The 16,355-nt window shown below is 48.8% G+C and overlaps 1 protein-coding gene and 1 long non-coding RNA gene across 3 annotated transcripts in view; one reads left to right on the top strand and one right to left on the bottom strand.

Annotated features, from left to right (window-relative positions):
• NDRG4 (NDRG family member 4) overlaps nucleotides 1-13,760 on the bottom strand; it is a 35,488-nt gene extending 21,728 nt beyond the window's left edge. For both annotated transcript variants that reach the window (XM_026684177.2, XM_087971894.1), the window contains exons 1-3: nucleotides 13,649-13,760; nucleotides 6,112-6,203; nucleotides 5,270-5,314 (exon numbers count right to left, since the gene is read on the bottom strand). In XM_026684177.2, the coding sequence (XP_026539962.1) occupies nucleotides 5,270-5,314; nucleotides 6,112-6,203; nucleotides 13,649-13,685 (174 nt within the window). In that variant the 5' untranslated portion in view covers nucleotides 13,686-13,760. The remainder of the gene's footprint in view (nucleotides 1-5,269; nucleotides 5,315-6,111; nucleotides 6,204-13,648) is intronic.
• LOC148129860 (uncharacterized) lies at nucleotides 910-7,624 on the top strand. The gene is made up of 2 exons (XR_015750669.1): nucleotides 910-939; nucleotides 5,872-7,624. It is a non-coding gene; the product is annotated as an uncharacterized LOC148129860 (long non-coding RNA).
• Nucleotides 13,761-16,355: the final 2,595 nt, after the last annotated feature.

Raw genomic sequence — 16,355 nt, 5'->3', positions numbered from 1 at the left:
TCTAGGATTTTTCAAAAACAAGCCATAATGATTTGGCCAGACCATCAGGTTTTTTCAGAATCTGGATAAAATTCACCAGGTCCGGGAGATATAAACTCATTTATATATTCATTGTAAGGTAGGTACCTTCACTCCTGTCTTTCCAAAGGTCCCTCAAATCCTAGTGGTGCCATCAGTCCTGGGGAATCTAGGGAAATGGCAAACTATTGAGTGGCCCCATTATAATTGTCATTCCCTTCACCCTTTATCTTTTCAGCTGCATTTTTATAGTTTTTAGTGTTTTAATTATTATTATTTGTGTATTGTTTTATATATAATGTGGCTTATCAACAAATGAGTCCCAGCCACGAAAACCAACACCGGACCCAAAACAACACATGACGCCACCACCAATCTCCCTCACCAGACTCAAACCCAAACCCATCCCATAGACGAAAGGCAACCACAGTCCAGAAACCAGACCACGGCTGCATCATCAGCCCGACCCCCAAACCAAGCAAACTGATACACACCATGAACACATAGCCAAGCCTCAAACTCAGAGCCAAACCAAAACCCGGAACATCACATCACAGCTACCCGCTCAGGATATCACATCACAGAACTCAGGAGGTTACACCACAAAACCTCAGGATGTTACAGCACAGCCAATGACCCAGGAGATTACAGCACAAGACCCAGGATGTCAAAAAGTCAGAAAGTCATCACACCGCCTATTACCCAGGTCGTTACAACACAGGAGGCTGACAGACACACAGCCAATACCTCAGCCACACGTGTTCTTAAGAAAAAGCCAGCCAATCTGCAAACATCAACTCCATCAACCAATCAAGAAATGACAACACAGCCAACCTCCCCATCAGTATATATAGGGAGATGGCAGCTCCGATCACGCTTTGCTCACACAAGCACGAAGCCGAAAGCACCAGCCTGAAGATGGCGAGTGGGACCTTTAAGTTTTCGTGGGTACTTTCATGTATGGTATTCAGCTTTGTTTGGGTATTTTCCCACGTCATTATAGTTGTGCTTTTAAAGTTGTAGCAACGTTTCGGCAGAATCTCATCTGCCATCATCAGGCTTCTGTATTGTGTTCGTCTGTGAGTCAGACTTTCACAGCTGTTTCAGTTTTAAATTTGGGGCTAGCCTATTGCTAGAATGTATATATATTTGTTTTCGTAGATTTTCACAGGTACAGGTATGTAGGTCTAGGTGTGTTTGGGTCTTTTCCCATGTAAGATTAGCCTGAGTTTTCTGATGTGATATCCTGAGCGGGTGGCTGTGATGTAGCCTTCTGGGTTTTAGTCTGGCTTTGAGTTTGGGGTCTGGGTCTGTGTTCTTGGCGTGTGTCAGCTTGTTTGGTTTTGGGGTCGGGGAGTGCGACAGCTGGTGCAGAAGCCATGGTCTGTTTTCTGGATGGTGGTTGTCCTTCATTTATAGGATGGGCTTGGGCCTGGGTCTGATGAAGGGGATTGGCGGTGGTGTCCTGTGTTGTTTTGGGTCTGGTGTTGGTTTTCGTGGTTGGGACTTGTTTGTTGGTGAGGGCCAGCTTCCAGATGTCTGGTAGGCGGGAGGTATCGTCCTGTCTATTCATGTTATGGGGGTGTTTCTCTATCTCGATGGCTTCCCTGATTATTCTCTTGCTAAAACCCAGAATGCTACATCACAGCCACCCGCTCAGGATATCACATCAGAAAACTCAGGAAATTAAACCACAAGAACTCAAGAAGTTGCAACACAGCAAATGACCCAGGATATCACAGCACAAGACCAAGGATACCACAGCAATAAATCTTACAAGATCATTACACAACCCATTACCCAAGCCGTTACTACACAGGAGGCTCATGGAAAAGAGATCAAAACATAAACGACCCAGGAGATTACAACGCAGGACCCAGAATACCACAACAGAAAAACTCGCAAGCCCATCACACAACCCATTACCCAAGCTGTTAAAACACAAGAGGCAAATGGAAAAAAGATCACTACAAAACAAACGACCCAGGAGATTACAGCACAAGATCCAGGATATCTCCACAACAAAACTCACAAGGCCACCACACAGCCCATTATACCAACATCAACTCCATCAACCAATCAAGAGGCAGCAGCGCAGCCATGCAGCCCCCACCACCAGTATTTATAGAGAGACGGCAGCTCCGATCACACACTGCTTGCACTGGCACAAAGCCAAAAGCACCAGCCTGAGGATGGCGAGTGGGACTTCGCCGAAACGTCGCCAAGGTGTGTTCAGGTCTTTTCCCGTGTAAGATTAAGAGTATCTTAATCTTACACGGGAAAAGACCCGAACACACCTAGACATACATACATACATACATACATACATACATACATACATACATACATACATACATATAAAAACAAGGTTGCCTAAATTGTCAAAAGCAATTAAAAGGAAAGTCCTCATTCCTGTCAGTCCCGGGCTTCCATCCTTTCCTTCATCCTGCCCTTCAAAATTGGAGGTGGAACTCCACCATCCCTCCCTCAGGCAAATCTCTTCACTCAGCAGCTTCTCTCACTTCCAAAATTACAGGGACTTCCCTACAGCTTCAAAGCAGGGAAAACATGAGATCCCCAGTCAGTTTTCTGGGCTGTGCCATGTAAGCCTTTCCCTCAATCCATCTTCTGTTCCTTTTCCATCTTCCATAATCTCCATTGACATCCCCTTCATCAACCAGGAGTTGCAGGATCTAAATCTGGGTCAGTTACCAGGACTAGAGATTTAGTCTTCCGAACTTTTGGACTTATGCTGGAGCCCATCCACAGGGAAGTGTGTCTGCTAGAGAAAAGTTCCCTAAAGATGGGCTCCAGAGTCCAAAAGCTCAGAAGACTAAAATTCTGGTCCCAGTGACCGACCCAGATTGGATCTTGCAATCTTCACCATGAGATGTCTCTATTCCCTCACTTTCCTCTTTCTTCTAATTTCCATTCTCCTTTCTCACTTTCTTCAAGACTTTCTCCCGTCTTCTGATCAACCCTCTCCCTTTCCTCAGTGCAACTAAATGGACATTTCCCAAGGCTAAGAACTTCACCACCTTAAAAAAATTCCAGATACCTGCTTGACTACACTCATTTTTACTTTTCTCAGATGTTATACAGTCACTTTCTCTGCTCCTTTTTCTACAGTGTATGTCCCAACTTTCTGCTTAGTCTGTGCATTTTATATCTGTGTATTTGGTTTTTCCTACCTACGTGCAACTCCTGAACTGTACCTTGCTGGTGTGCAAGTCTATGATGTTCCTTCGGAATTTTGAGTCTCTCTTCTGAAGTGGTCTCAATTATCCCCCATTTTGATGTCATCTGTAAATTTGATGAGTTTCCCTTCGATCCCCTCATCTAGATCATTTATGAAGATGATGATGAAGAGCACTGGGCCCAAGTCTGGATCAGTCTGGGCTCTTTCTTTTTAACGTATAGAATGGACTCTCATACCGTCAGTCACTTGTACACATCTAAAGGAAAACTATGCAAGGAAAACTTGCAACTGACACGCAAGGCTCCTGAGCCACACATGACTCTTGGTGACATCCATCAATGTTGATATACTTGAGCAGGCTAAGACTGTTCCAAACAAGACTGGCTGGACTCCTGCAACCTCTACCAATGTTGTCAGATGCCTTTCTTCACTGACTTTCCCACTCCCAAGAAATCACCATTGTCCTCATTTCACCAAGATGGGCTACTTCATCCTTCTGCTGATATCCCCTTTGCCAAAGAAAACAACATGGCTGCCTGATAAAAGCAGAACATAAAAGCAGGAAAGGAAGGAGGGGAAGGAAGCCCCACTTCTTTTTATTCCACCTCCACTTTCCTGTTCCTGTACATCTCTTTATTTATGGTTGTCTTCAATCCTGCCTTGAAAATGTTAAGCTGTATTAACAGAGGGATTCAATCAACATCAAGGGAGGTACTAATACCACCCTATAAAGCCTTATTAAGGCCACACTTAGGGTACTGCATCCAGTTTTGGTCACCAGGCTATAAAAAAGATGTTGAGACTCTAGAAAAAATGCAGAGAAGAGCAACCAGGATGATTAGGGGACTGGAGGCTAAAACATACGAAGAACAGTTGCAGGAACTGGGCATGGCTAGTCTAGTGAAGAGAAGGACCAGGGGAGACATGATAGTAGTGCTCCAATATTTGAGGGGCTGCCACAGAGAGGAGGGGGTCAAGCTATTCTCCAAAGCACCCAAAGGCCGGGCAAGGACAATGGATGGAAATTGAACGAGGAAAGATTTAACCTTGAAATAAGGATAAATTTTCTGACAGTGAGAACAGTCAATCAGTGGAACAGAAGTTGCCTTCAGAAGTTGTGTGGAGCTTCACTGGAGGCTTTCAAGAAGACACTGGTCTCCCATCTGTCAGAAATGGGGTAGGGTCTCCTGCTTGGGGGGGGTTGGACTAGATGTCCTACAAGGTCCCTTCCATTAATCTGAAAACCTGTTAAATTCTTCTTTCAGCTCCTTCTTGGGTTTCACCAGTTCCTGCTTTCCTCTGAGAAACAGGAAAACCAGCCATGGCCTGAACCACCCACACCATTTCTGTAAGGGTTTAGTACACCCCTTGCCTTGCAAAGGCAGCCGGTGAGGCTTCTGCATTGACCCCATTTCTTCCCATCTCAAGGATGGGGAGGAAACACACAAGGGTGATGCATGAATAAGCCTTTTATTTCACAGAAAAAATAGCAGCGGCTGCTTTGCCCTTTCACTTTACACCATTCATGCCATTTGCCTTTTACCTACTGCAGCTTTGCAAAGGCCACTGGCAGCACCAGCTGGGCCCATAGATCTCCAACGCCATTGTAGATTTGGTCAGTTAGGTTTTGGCGTTATGCATTTTAAATGTCAAACAAAATATCAACCAGCTACTAGCCATGCTATATGCAGCCATCCCTGCTGACGGTAAAGACAGCTTGGGCACATTTAGCCAGTGTCTCAGTCTTACACCAGGTTTTCTCACACCACTCTATGCAAGTTGCAATTTCTATGGTATTTAAGCCCTCAGTCACTGAATGAAAAGTACATTTCTAGCCAATAGTTTGTGGCCTGAGATGCACCTGCCAGGAGTTAGGCAGCACTCCGACCTTCTCAGATACAAAAAATGATCTCACCCAGAATGGGACACACACCCCACCCCCAGTGACTCTTTTTTGTTGGATTTCTGCAACTTCTGAAATGTTGGTCCTGCCAAAGCAGCAACTTCCCTTTTCCTGGGTAAGGCAGACAAAATGGGCCCCTGCAACCTTACCTTCCAATCAGTGTCCACTGCAGGCAGGAAAGTGTCTGAATTCTCCTGGAAGGAAAGAGATAAAATCAAACCCTGCTCTTGCAGCACTTCGGATTCCTATAGATCCCACCTATGGGTGGGAAAGCGGGTGTCCTGCAAAGAGCCTTATCTGCTAACCTCCATAAAGTGGTCATTTGCCATCATGGGGCCCACCCAAATTATAAACATAGGTGTCAAATAGAATTTTGGCTGATCCTGAGGAAAAGTGAAGCAGAATTCAACCAGGTTAATATGTGGATGTCTGACGACCTGGAAAGGCCAGGATTATATGCTGGACTGGAAAGTTGAGGGAGCGATCCCAGGGAAAAAGAGTCTTTCCTGGGGCTTTGAGGGCCAAGCAGGATTTGGGAGCCCAGGCTAGCCTGTGGCCTGTGAGGTCAGCTGCTCTTTCTGTCCCTTCTTGGGATGTTTCTTTCCATTCACTATTTTCTTTCTCTTGTCCTCAGGGCCTGTTTCCCTCTTTCTTCGCTCCCACCACCATCCTGCCAGGAAACTAACTGCATCTGGGGCGGGGAGGGTCAAAATGTTGGAAGCAGCATTGCAATCCTCCCCTTCTTCCACAGGTGTCATGATTTGCACACACCCCAGGGAGGGAGCTGAGGTCTGGATGCTGCTGGAACAGACAAGGGGCTCTTGCCAGGATCCAAAGCTATGGCAAAGGTCCTTTGGGATGCAGCCAGGCCTGCATCCTGGCTTGTCGTTCCATGCTCTCATCACCGGCTCTAGGCAGACTCTAATCAAGCCGAGGGACCTGCCTCCAGCTCAGCACAATTGGAACTCCAGGAGAGAAGCGAAGGACTCACCATCTCAGCATCCTGTCCACGGAGCAGAGGCTTCTCCTCTGTAAATCGCTGCTCATGTAGGCTAGCCATGGTCACTTCCTGGAGCAACAGTCCTGGGCAATGAAACAAATCTACATTAGTCAGTGGTTTTCCCCAATCCTGGAAAGCCAGGGAAAAATCTGTCCTGCTACGATGGCAGGCCCTCCTGGTCAAGAATGCAAAGCACTATGTGCCTGGTAATATAAGCAACCTGGGGGGTGGGGGAAGATTTAAAGCCCCCTACAAATCTGGCCAGATGTGAGCAGGGAGGGCTGCAGTTTGCTCTTTTGAAGTCCTTCTCCCAATGGCGGCCCATATGCACTTTGGCTTAACTGGGGTTGCATGGGCCATGGGGATGGGGCAGAAAGCCCTGAAAAGCCCCCTGATGTTGGCTGCTCTCCCCCGACCTTTCTGCACTCAGCCGAAAGAGAGCGGCCCCCACAAAAAGATGTGAGTCCCTGGCCAAATGACAAACAGCGAAAGAGAAGAGAGGCTCTGCTTGCAGGCCTCTGCCATCTCCCTGGGGGAAAATCACTGGGAAACATACAAGAGGGCTTGGAAGACCCCACAGCCCTTTTGCTGCTTTGGACCTGTGGAAATTGTGATTTGCTGCCAGCAGTTGAGGACTGCTTGGGCCTGGTGGGCTGTCAGAATTGCCTGTCCCACCTGGGACTCAGTGAAACAAGGCCATTATGAGTCTGGGTGGTCTTAGCAACTATAAATCTCCAATGGATAAATCACCATGATTAGAATAAACCAAGATTGTTTCTTGATATATTGGAATTGATTGCCAGAGGAATAAAAAATGATTGATTTGTGAGGTTGGGAATGCTTTGGGAAATGCTTGCAAGGGTCTCCAGCCTTAGCAACTTTAAGACTTGTGGACTTCAACGACCAGAATTTCTCAGCCAGCATGGAGTTTCTCCAGCATAGGCTTTGCCATGTCCTTCTCAGTGCTCTGCTCTCCACCTGTGAGCTTAAGAGAGCACAGGAATAGTGTGGCACTCATGGACTTCAGCACAGCTTCGGACAAGGCTGCCTGAAATCAGCAAGCCAAAAAGGGCCGCATGGAGCTTCTTGTTGGAGGGACTCTGCTGAAGGCCCTCATCGATCCTTCTGCCAAGCTGGGGGGAAATGAAAAGGGGATCTTATGTGACATTGCTATAAATGACTTTATAAATAGTTTGTCAGTATATAAGAAATTATGAGCAGGGATAGACATAACAACGAATTAGCCAATGGGAACTGCTTGGTGGCTAGGAAACAGCACCTGTTGTGAGCCATGTCAGATGGCTCAGGGCCTGGGCAAGGCTGGGAGTGGCCAGTCTGTATAAATATAGAGCTTCTGTAGTTCTGGTGGTTCTGGTTGCTTCTGTTTCTTGTTCTTCTACGTGCTACCACATTGCAAGAGCTGCATGGGTATTGTATACATGCATCAAGTTTTATATTATTGTATATAAACAAGTTTCTTCTATAAATGAATCCTTATGAATTATTTACTTGTGCGCTGGTTGGATTGCTGCAAACTCTAACATAATTCATTATATGTGGTAGGGGATGTTAATCCCCTTTTCAACAAGTATAATGAGTCAGGAAGAACCAAAGAAAAATGAATAAAAATGAATTTCTGCTTATAGAAAAAAAAGCAGAAATTCATACATGAGATGGATAGACACACATTGCAGATTGCAGGCCTGAATATCCATGAGGAGTACAGGGCAAGAGGGAAAGGGTTGCCTCAACAGAAACATGAAGTTTGGATCATAACATTTAATTCTCTTTTAATTGAAGGCTGTTTCTACAAGGCACACAAAACCCCTGGGCATGTTTGCTCTCTCCAGTAATGGATTGCACTCACAGAGAGGCCACAAAAAGAGCTTTGGGGGGCAACACAAAGTAACTAGACAAGATGGTGGTCTCTGCTGCACTGCCAACGGGCTTGCACATTCATAGTTGAAGCAAATTTGGTATCAGTGAAGAGGATAGGATTTGAACTCTATAAACATTTCAGTCATATGAAAAACAAATCCAGAGACTCTAAGAGGCTAACTATACTCCAATTCATCACTACAGGGAAGTTTAAAAAGAAAGAGAACCCCCAACTATAAGCCACGTCCAATTCACAATCAGTCTGACACAGTGGTGGGATTCCATTTTTTTTACTACTGGTTTTGTGGGTGTGGTTTAGTGGGCGTGGCAAGGGAAGGAGACTGTAACATCTCCAGTCAGAGGTGGGATTTGCCGGTTTTCCAAACTACTCAAAATTTCTGCTACTGGTTCTCCAGAACTGGTCAGAACCTGCTGAAGACCACCTCTGGTCTGACACCTTCTGACCATCCTTTGGGTGTGTTGCGTTGAGTCAGTGTTGACTCCTGGCGAACCCTTGGACAAGTGCCTGTATATTTTCTGGCAAGGCTTTTGGAAGTGATTTGCCAGGGCCATTGCCTCCTTCTTGGGGCTGAGAATGACTGGTACCCAGCTGGCTTTGTATCTAAGGCAGCCTTCTGTTTCTAGCATGCTTTTAACAAGACACCAAATTGGTGCTCTCCAGCCATCTCTATCCTCTCCTCCACCACATCAACCTCATCCCTAAAAGCTCAGTGGAAGAGCCAGGGGTGAGGGTCCTTCTGCAGGGGAGTTGTGGCAGAACGCCCATCATCCAGACCTTCAGCAGGCAGCCTCTGAGGTGATCCATGAGACAATGGTGTCTACCTTGAATTGTAGCTGGCAGCCAAGCAGCAACCAGGAACAGTGTTAGATGGCTGGTTCATGTGGCCTGGATCGCAAGGGCGGCTGCTTTTTGAACCAGTCGGATGCCAAAAGCATTCCCAGAGCAAATGCCAGGGGTTGAATTATGAGGCCTCCTGGTCCAGAAAGGGCAGAAATTGGCATCCCAGTCAAAGCTCTCCTGAGGGAATCACAACTGAGGGAACAAACTGATAACACTTCAGGTCATCTCTGACTTTGGCAAGAGGCCTGCACAAGCGTTAAGGCTAGTCAGATGAGAACCAGCAGGGCTCAGGCAAGAGAACTCTACGTCTATGTCAAAATGTGCTGACTCCCAAGGGCAGAAAAAGAGAAGCCAAAGTCCATTGAAAAGGAAGGGCAAAAAAAAAAAAAAGGGCTTCAGCCCTGGGCTGTCTAGCTAACATCTTGTCTGTAAAGTGAAGCAACTTATCTACCAGGATCAAATACACTGTGGTTAGTTACTAAATGCACAGGTGAGTTTCTGGAGAGCCAAGATTTATTGCAGCACCTTGTCACTGCAAACTGAATAGCTCTCTAGGCAGGTTGGACAAATAAGGTTGCTGTCCCTTCTAACACGGGGGGGGTTCTTATGGTTGGAGAGCTGCTTCCTTAAGCAACAAAAACTAGCATAAAAGCTCTACAGCCAATTTCTGGTTAGTTAATAAAAAGTCTTTTGTCTGCGATGTAAACTACAGTTTTATCAGCCAAGTGAGGGGGTGTTCATTATGTTCTGCATTGCAAGCTATAGGCATTTAGATCAGCTTGACTGCTGTGTATTTTTAGCTTTTCTGAAAAGCAGCCATAAGGTGGCTTTATTATTGGAAAAATAAAAATACATTTCATTTTTCCTGTTCTTGATGATTTTGCATTTTGCAACTTGAATACCCCTCCCCCCAGCATCCCTTAGTAGCCATGAAGGCCCAGATAAAAGAGCAAACCTTCACATGGACCTTTCTCCCCCATATCCCAAATGCAGAACCAATCAGGACATTACTATTGTTAAAATATATTTTATTTATTTATTTGGCTTTGCTTGCTTTATATCCATCTGAGCCCCATAGTGGTTGGGGAATTTCTCCAACCCACAGTCCTGAGTCATTCAAATGAAAACAGCGCAAAAGGAAGTAGAGTTGTGGTTCTCCAGAATCCCTATGGGTCACGCCTCCCACATCCTGCTGTCCTGCGCCTTTCAGCCAGCACTAGTCCACTCCAGTCACAATCACACTCAGCAGGTCCACAGCACCCTGTGTTGTGGTTCACTGGCAGCAGATGCGGACGGCTGAGGTCTTGGAGAGCGAGAACTCAGATGAGGGGCCTGCATGTGATGCAGGGATGGGGCCAGGACCATCAGGGAGTGGAGCGCTGCCTTCGGAGATTGTGGAGGCTGGCAGCAGTGATGAAGAGGTCCCCAAGGAGCCCGTGCCCAGTGCACATGTGTGCAGGGCTGCTCGAACGAAAGAGCAGCTACAGCAGCACAGGCAACTCGGGAGTAAGGCTGAATCTCCCTTAAGAGATAAAAGCCAGCTGAGAAACCGGAGTTCTTTGCAGGAAGCAAAAAAGTTTTTGTACTCAAGCCTTGTGGATGTTCGGAGTATCTTGGTTGGTGTTTGGAGACTCTTTGGGTTTGAAATATTTCTTAGTAACTTTATCTAGTGTTCTTGGCAGCCTTGTACAACCTTGGCAAGGCTTGTTCTTATCAGAGACAATTGGTTTGAAACAGCCTTTTAACCGTGAAGGAACAGAATTCGTAAAGAATCATTAAACAGTTTTGCTGTTACCTCTGTTTCAGGTTTGTTTCCTTGGAACAAGATTTGGGTCAGAACACCCTGGAGTGGGGATAGCATTTCAATAGGAGTGCAGGAGCCTTGGAACAGAAAGCCTGCACCTCAGAGGCCCGCAAGAATCTACCATACACATTGGCTTCTGTCTCAAAATGTGAACAAGCTGTCATGTTGACCAAAGTCATTTCCTATCCTTCAAGGGAGAAAGGCCGTGTGGGCCACAGAGAACTTTGCGGAGATCCAGGGAATGTGACATGACAAGCAGAAGCAAAATTGGGGTCAGGCAGACCCTCCCAGATGACGGGAGTACCCTGGTGATATACTAGTGATGTACAGTGATGTGGTGGGCATTGAAACAGGGGTCATGTAGCAAAGCTTCCCCATAACATGATCCCAGCCACATCTGAGGAACAAAGGAGCATCTCCCAAAATAGCTCCCATCTCCTGTCTCCAGTTGCTGAAAGGGCAACCGCTGGCAACAACAAACGACTTTGACTGGGCCAGTCAGGCTTTATTCAAAATTCATGGGCTGCAAACCTGCCACTGAATACACCTGATCAAGAAGTTAACATGAGCTCAAAAAGACCGTGTGATTACATTATTCTCAGTAATCAGCAAAATTAATTTTAGGGGAATAGTGAGAAATTTCCAAAAACTGCTGCTCTCAAAGTTTGTTTTGAGAGAGTGAAACAATAAGCAAAACCTTGACTGGAGAGAGCTCTCTCTGTCAGAAAGTGCTTAAAACCTGAGGTTGAGACAAAAGGCAGAGCACAGCCCACACCTCCCCTGGGCAGGAGAGGGCTGAAGCCAAAGGCCAGATCCTGTTCCTGAAGTGCATTGCTGGGCAGGCCAACAGAGTTGCCATTTCTCAGCTTCAGAGGGAGGCAGGTCTCCAAAAGCCACAGGATGCGGCTGGCATCTCTTTCATTTAACCTGCATCATTAATCTGCATCATTTTTCATTTAACCACACTTTACTTCATACTGGTGATGGCTAACCCATCAAACTGTGTTGCTTTGCAACTGCTCCTCTGCCATTCTCTGTAAAATGAGTAATCTTGGGATGAAATTTCATCCACAAAGGGACTGAGAAATGAGGCTTCCTGCAACAGAATAACAAAGTTGGAAGGTTCTTCTATTTCAACCTCCTGCTTAAGCAAGAATCCATCCCATTTCAGACAAATGACTGTCTTCTTCTTAAAAGTCTCCAGTGATGAAGCACCCACAACTTCTGATCCACTAGTTAATTGTTCTAATTGTCATGAAAGTCCTCCTTAGTTTTGGGTTGCTTCTCTTCTTGATTAGTTTCCATCCGTTGCTTCTTGTCCTGCCTTCAGGTGCTTTGGAGAATGCAGCTTCATCTCTCATATAAATCTATGGAAGGTGATTTGCAACTTTCTGTTCTTTAATTCTCCTTCAACTTTCATTTTCATAGCATGAGAAATGCTTTGAGGGAGAGATGCCCTGGAGGGCTGGGACTTTTTGGATGAGAGCCCTCCTGCCTCTGGAAAAGTTGGCACCTGAGATTAGTTATGTCTTCACACATACCTACACACCCTTGACATCCCTCCCCCAACTGATGGCTTGGAAAGGGTTCCTTGTGGGTTACTTTCCAGCTTTCAGTCATGGTGTTTATTATTCACTGGTTTAAGGGGTGGATCCTACAGCTTTATTCATTTTCTCTCATATGTTATAAAGTGCCTAGAATCAGAAGACTATCTGACCCACAAATGGCCTTCAGGACAGGAGCCCCCATTGCTGATCTCTGCCCAGCTGCCCAGTGCAGACCCTCCCCTTTGCCCCCAGCCAAGTTCAGCCTCTGCATCCCTGCCCAGTCCTGCTCCTGTCCTGTCCCTTTATTCAAGACAAAGCCTGACTGGAGGTGTCCACCCACTGACACCAGGGGCAGGAGACCATCGTTCTGGGGAAGGCAGGCTTCCTCTTCTCTCCCAAAGCTAGTCCATCAGCATTAACCCTGTGCAGTTGAAGGGCGGATCTGCCGCCCCGCTTCTCTTTCCTCCTTTGCTCCCCCCAAAGAGAGACTATCTGGTACAGAGGAATCCCTCTGGAGGAGAGGAAAGCTCTCCAGGCCAGCGACTCGGCTGCTGCAGCCTCGTAGCTCCTATCTTTGCACCAAGCGAGGTTCCAGCCACCCACCGCTTGAGAAAACCGGGTTTCAGCTTCTCCGTTTGCACCCTTTTCTCCCTCCCAAGAGTCACCGAAGGCGAGGAAGCGGAGGGTTTACGCGGAGGAGCAAACAAATAAAGGAGACATGTTCAAGGTGGGGTTCGGGGAGCAGCCCTGTCACCACCGCCTGCCAGCGGCTCCACGCAGATCCTGCGGCGCTGGGTCATTTCCATCCTAGCATTAAGCAGCCGCTAAGACTTCCCGGCGAGGAACGCGGAGGCAGCAATTGTTCCGCCGGCCTGTACCTGCCCGCCCCCACCACTGCACAGCGGCTCCCCCCCCCGGACCGCCTGCCCAGCCAAGCCTCAGGTGCGCCAAAGGAGCAGTTCCCCAGCGGCGCCTCCCCGCCACCCCCCATCCCGCTTCTGAAACGGGAGGCGTCGCCTCGGGGACCAGCCCTGCCCGCCGCCAGATCGCCTTCCCGCGTCTGCGGCGGCCGCCAAGCCCAGCCTTTATACCACCCGCAGTTGCCGCCTCGGCGCTCGCTGCCCTTGGCAACGGCCGGCCTGCGGCGGGGCAACGGGGGCGGCTGGAGCGGCTCCTGCGCTGCAAGAGCCGCGCTCAGACCGGGATCACAAGGCCGCGCCGGCCCCGCCACCAAAGCCTCCCGAGCGGAGAGGGCGGGCGGGCAAGCCGAGCCAAAAGCCGACCCTGCCTCGCCGCCGGCCCGGCCGGGTTTCGCCAGAGGTGACGGGGCGCAGCCCCCCGCACCGCGGCACTGAGGGTCAACCCGCACCGGAGCCCTCCCCGGTCCAAGTGGAGCCGGCCGGGCAGCCGCCGCCGCCGCGCCCGCGAAGCCCTTACCTGTCAGCAGTTCCAGCTTCTGTCCCCAGCCCTTCATGACGGCGGGCGGCGGAGGCTCTGCGAAGCCGGCCAACAAGCGCGCGAGCGGCGGGGAGGGGCAGGGCGCGGGCGGCGGGCATGGCTCCAGAAGGGAAGCGGGCGGGCTCGGGAGGGGCTCCAAGCTTCGCCGCCGCCCGCCCGGCAGCCTTGCGTGTCCTGCGGGGCGGCCGAGCGGCGAGCCCGAGTCCCGGAGGCCCTTCCCGGGCGGCGGGGCGGCGGGGGCAGCGAGCGCGCGAGTGAGCGAGCGCGAAGCCACTTACGGGCTGCGGCCGAGGCTGGCGGAGCGGCGCTGGGCTGCTTGCTGCGCGTTCCGGCCCGGGAGCGTCTCCGACTCCGGCTGTGCGGCTCTCCCGGCCGCTGCGGGGAGGAGCTTCCCTGACCGGCTCCCTCGGGCTCGGCGCTGCGCGGGGCGGGAGGTCGCGCGGCTGAGGCGGGGAGGCGCTGGGGGAGGCTGCGCGGCGGCGGCGGAGTGACGCGGGCGCCCCAACGGGCGGGGGCAGTCAGTCCACGCCCAGCCCTCCTCGGCCTCGCCCCCCCGCCCAGCGAGGCCGTGGAGAGGCCCCGGGGCCGTGCCCGGGGTCTCTGCCGGCGAAGGAAGGCTGGCCCGGCTCCCCTCTCGATGTTCCCCGGGAAGCGGGGCCGACGGGAGGGCGAGACACCAGGCGACAGAGGTCCGGTGGACCGCGAGCCCGAAGATGCGTCGCCGTTCCGAAGCCCGGAACGCCTTTGGCCGGACATCGCGGACGGGCATGGAGTCCCCGGTACTAGCGGAAGAGTTGGGTGTTGTCGGGCACTTAGCGAAAGGAGGCTCCATGGCGCTCTCCGAGCTTGGTGCTTTTCTTGCAGACGCTTCATCACCCAAGCTAGGCAAGCGCTAGACGACGTTGTAGCACGGAGGATGTTACCTAGTTGGGTAGTGAAACGTTTGCAAAAAAAACCCACCAAGCTCAGAGAGCCACAAGGAGCCCCCCTTTCAACCCTGAGCTACCAAACTTCTCCTTCTATTGGTACTCAGCAAAATGCTTTATTAAAATCGGCTAATTCTGTTGACAGCACCTCAAGGAGGACTGAGCAAGCCAGGCTTTTTTTTTGGGGGGGGAGTTGATTTTCCCAATCTTAAACTTTCCATTCTCTTCCCCCCCCCCCTTTCCTTTTTCTTCCCTACATAGAATTACTTGTTCATTAAAGATGGCTTCTTCTTTGTCGCAATCTTCTTGTTCTGCAGGCATTTCTTGTTGTTTCTCATAATTCCAAATCTCCATTTCTAAGAACTGAAATACAAACCCAAAAGAACCTCTCCCTTCTTGTGCATCTTTGTACTTTTTAAGTTCCATTTTCAGTTCTTCTAAAAGTGGAGCCATTTTAAACACCTTTAAACAACCACCCAATTGATTTTAGTCATTCAAATACAATAACCAAAAATCCAGAAATCAAGTAATCCAAATAGTCCCAAGTTATTTCTTCTTATTTCTTTTTCCACTTTCTCTTCCTGGGGTTTTTGTTGCGATATTTCAGTTAAAATTTATCTTTTGGAAGTCTTGTTGAGATTTTGTTGTAAGTTCTTTTTAATTCTAGGCAGTCTCCTCCCTTCCAGATCCTGCCCTTTTATTCTTTTTCTCTCCTTTCCTGTTTTCAAAAGCTTTTGATTATCCAGAAATCTTTATTATCCCTTTGACTTTTTATTTTCAGTATTAAATGCCTGTTAATGTCAAAGTTGATTTTTTTCCAATTTCTTGCTTAAGTCTCTTAGCAGTATAGGAAAAGGAGAAAAAAAACCCAAATCTTTTCCCTTTTCTCTCTCCTTCGCAGCTTAAAAATCTTCTTAGGGAACAATGTTATTGGGTTTTTTTTAATAGTTTCAATTCCAGGGTACCTTATTTGTTGCTTTTGCTGTTTGACCCGGTCAACCAAAACTTTCTCTTCTTATCTTCCTCCTGCACATTCTTTTCTGGTCGAGTTCTTCTTTGTGGTGGCCATTTCTGACCACCGCTACAACCGCCTTCGGGAAAGGGAGTAATGGCCAGCTGGGGAGGAGAGATGCGGCTCTCCTCAACCCTGCAGGCAGTCTCCCCCTTCTTCACCACCTCTACGGGGTGGCTTAGCCCCGAAACCAGCCGGCTCGGGGCGCTCCAGCAGCGAGCACGGATCGAAGCCTCACAGAGACGAGGTTTCGGTCTGTCGCTGAAGAAGCTCAAACCAGAAGTCCCTATTGGCCTTTCTGACCACTCCCCCCCGCATATCTCTTTATGGCTCTTGGTCAATGCAGTTTTTAATGTTTACTTCAGCCAAGCCTTGTTTGCCTAGAAACAAATGCATAAACAATTTAAACCCATTTATTTCAGCAACAGCACCTTCGCAATAAAGTTTGCTCCAACTGCTTGTTAGTTTTGCACCATTTGGCTATATCTTGCAATAATTCCCGCCTGATTTCTATTTCTTGTTGCATCACACATATTCATTCTATGTCACTATATACCGTGTTTCTCATAAAATAAGGCTGGGTCTTATATATTTTTGAGCCCCGAAAAAACGGCTAGGTCGTCTTTTTGGGGGTGACTTAATTTCCCCCCTTGCATCCTCATCTAGAGCGCCCCACGGGCAGCCTCGCCTCCAGCCGCTCCTAACGGGTGATCATGGCGAAGCACAGAGAGCTCCCTGCTCCCACCAA

This window comes from Notechis scutatus, chromosome 9 (assembly GCF_049901735.1).
Source record: "Notechis scutatus isolate UNSWTSFEM ecotype Mainland chromosome 9, rNotScu1.2, whole genome shotgun sequence".
NCBI lineage: Eukaryota > Metazoa > Chordata > Lepidosauria > Squamata > Elapidae > Notechis > Notechis scutatus.
This window is presented reverse-complemented; position numbering and strand designations above follow the sequence as displayed.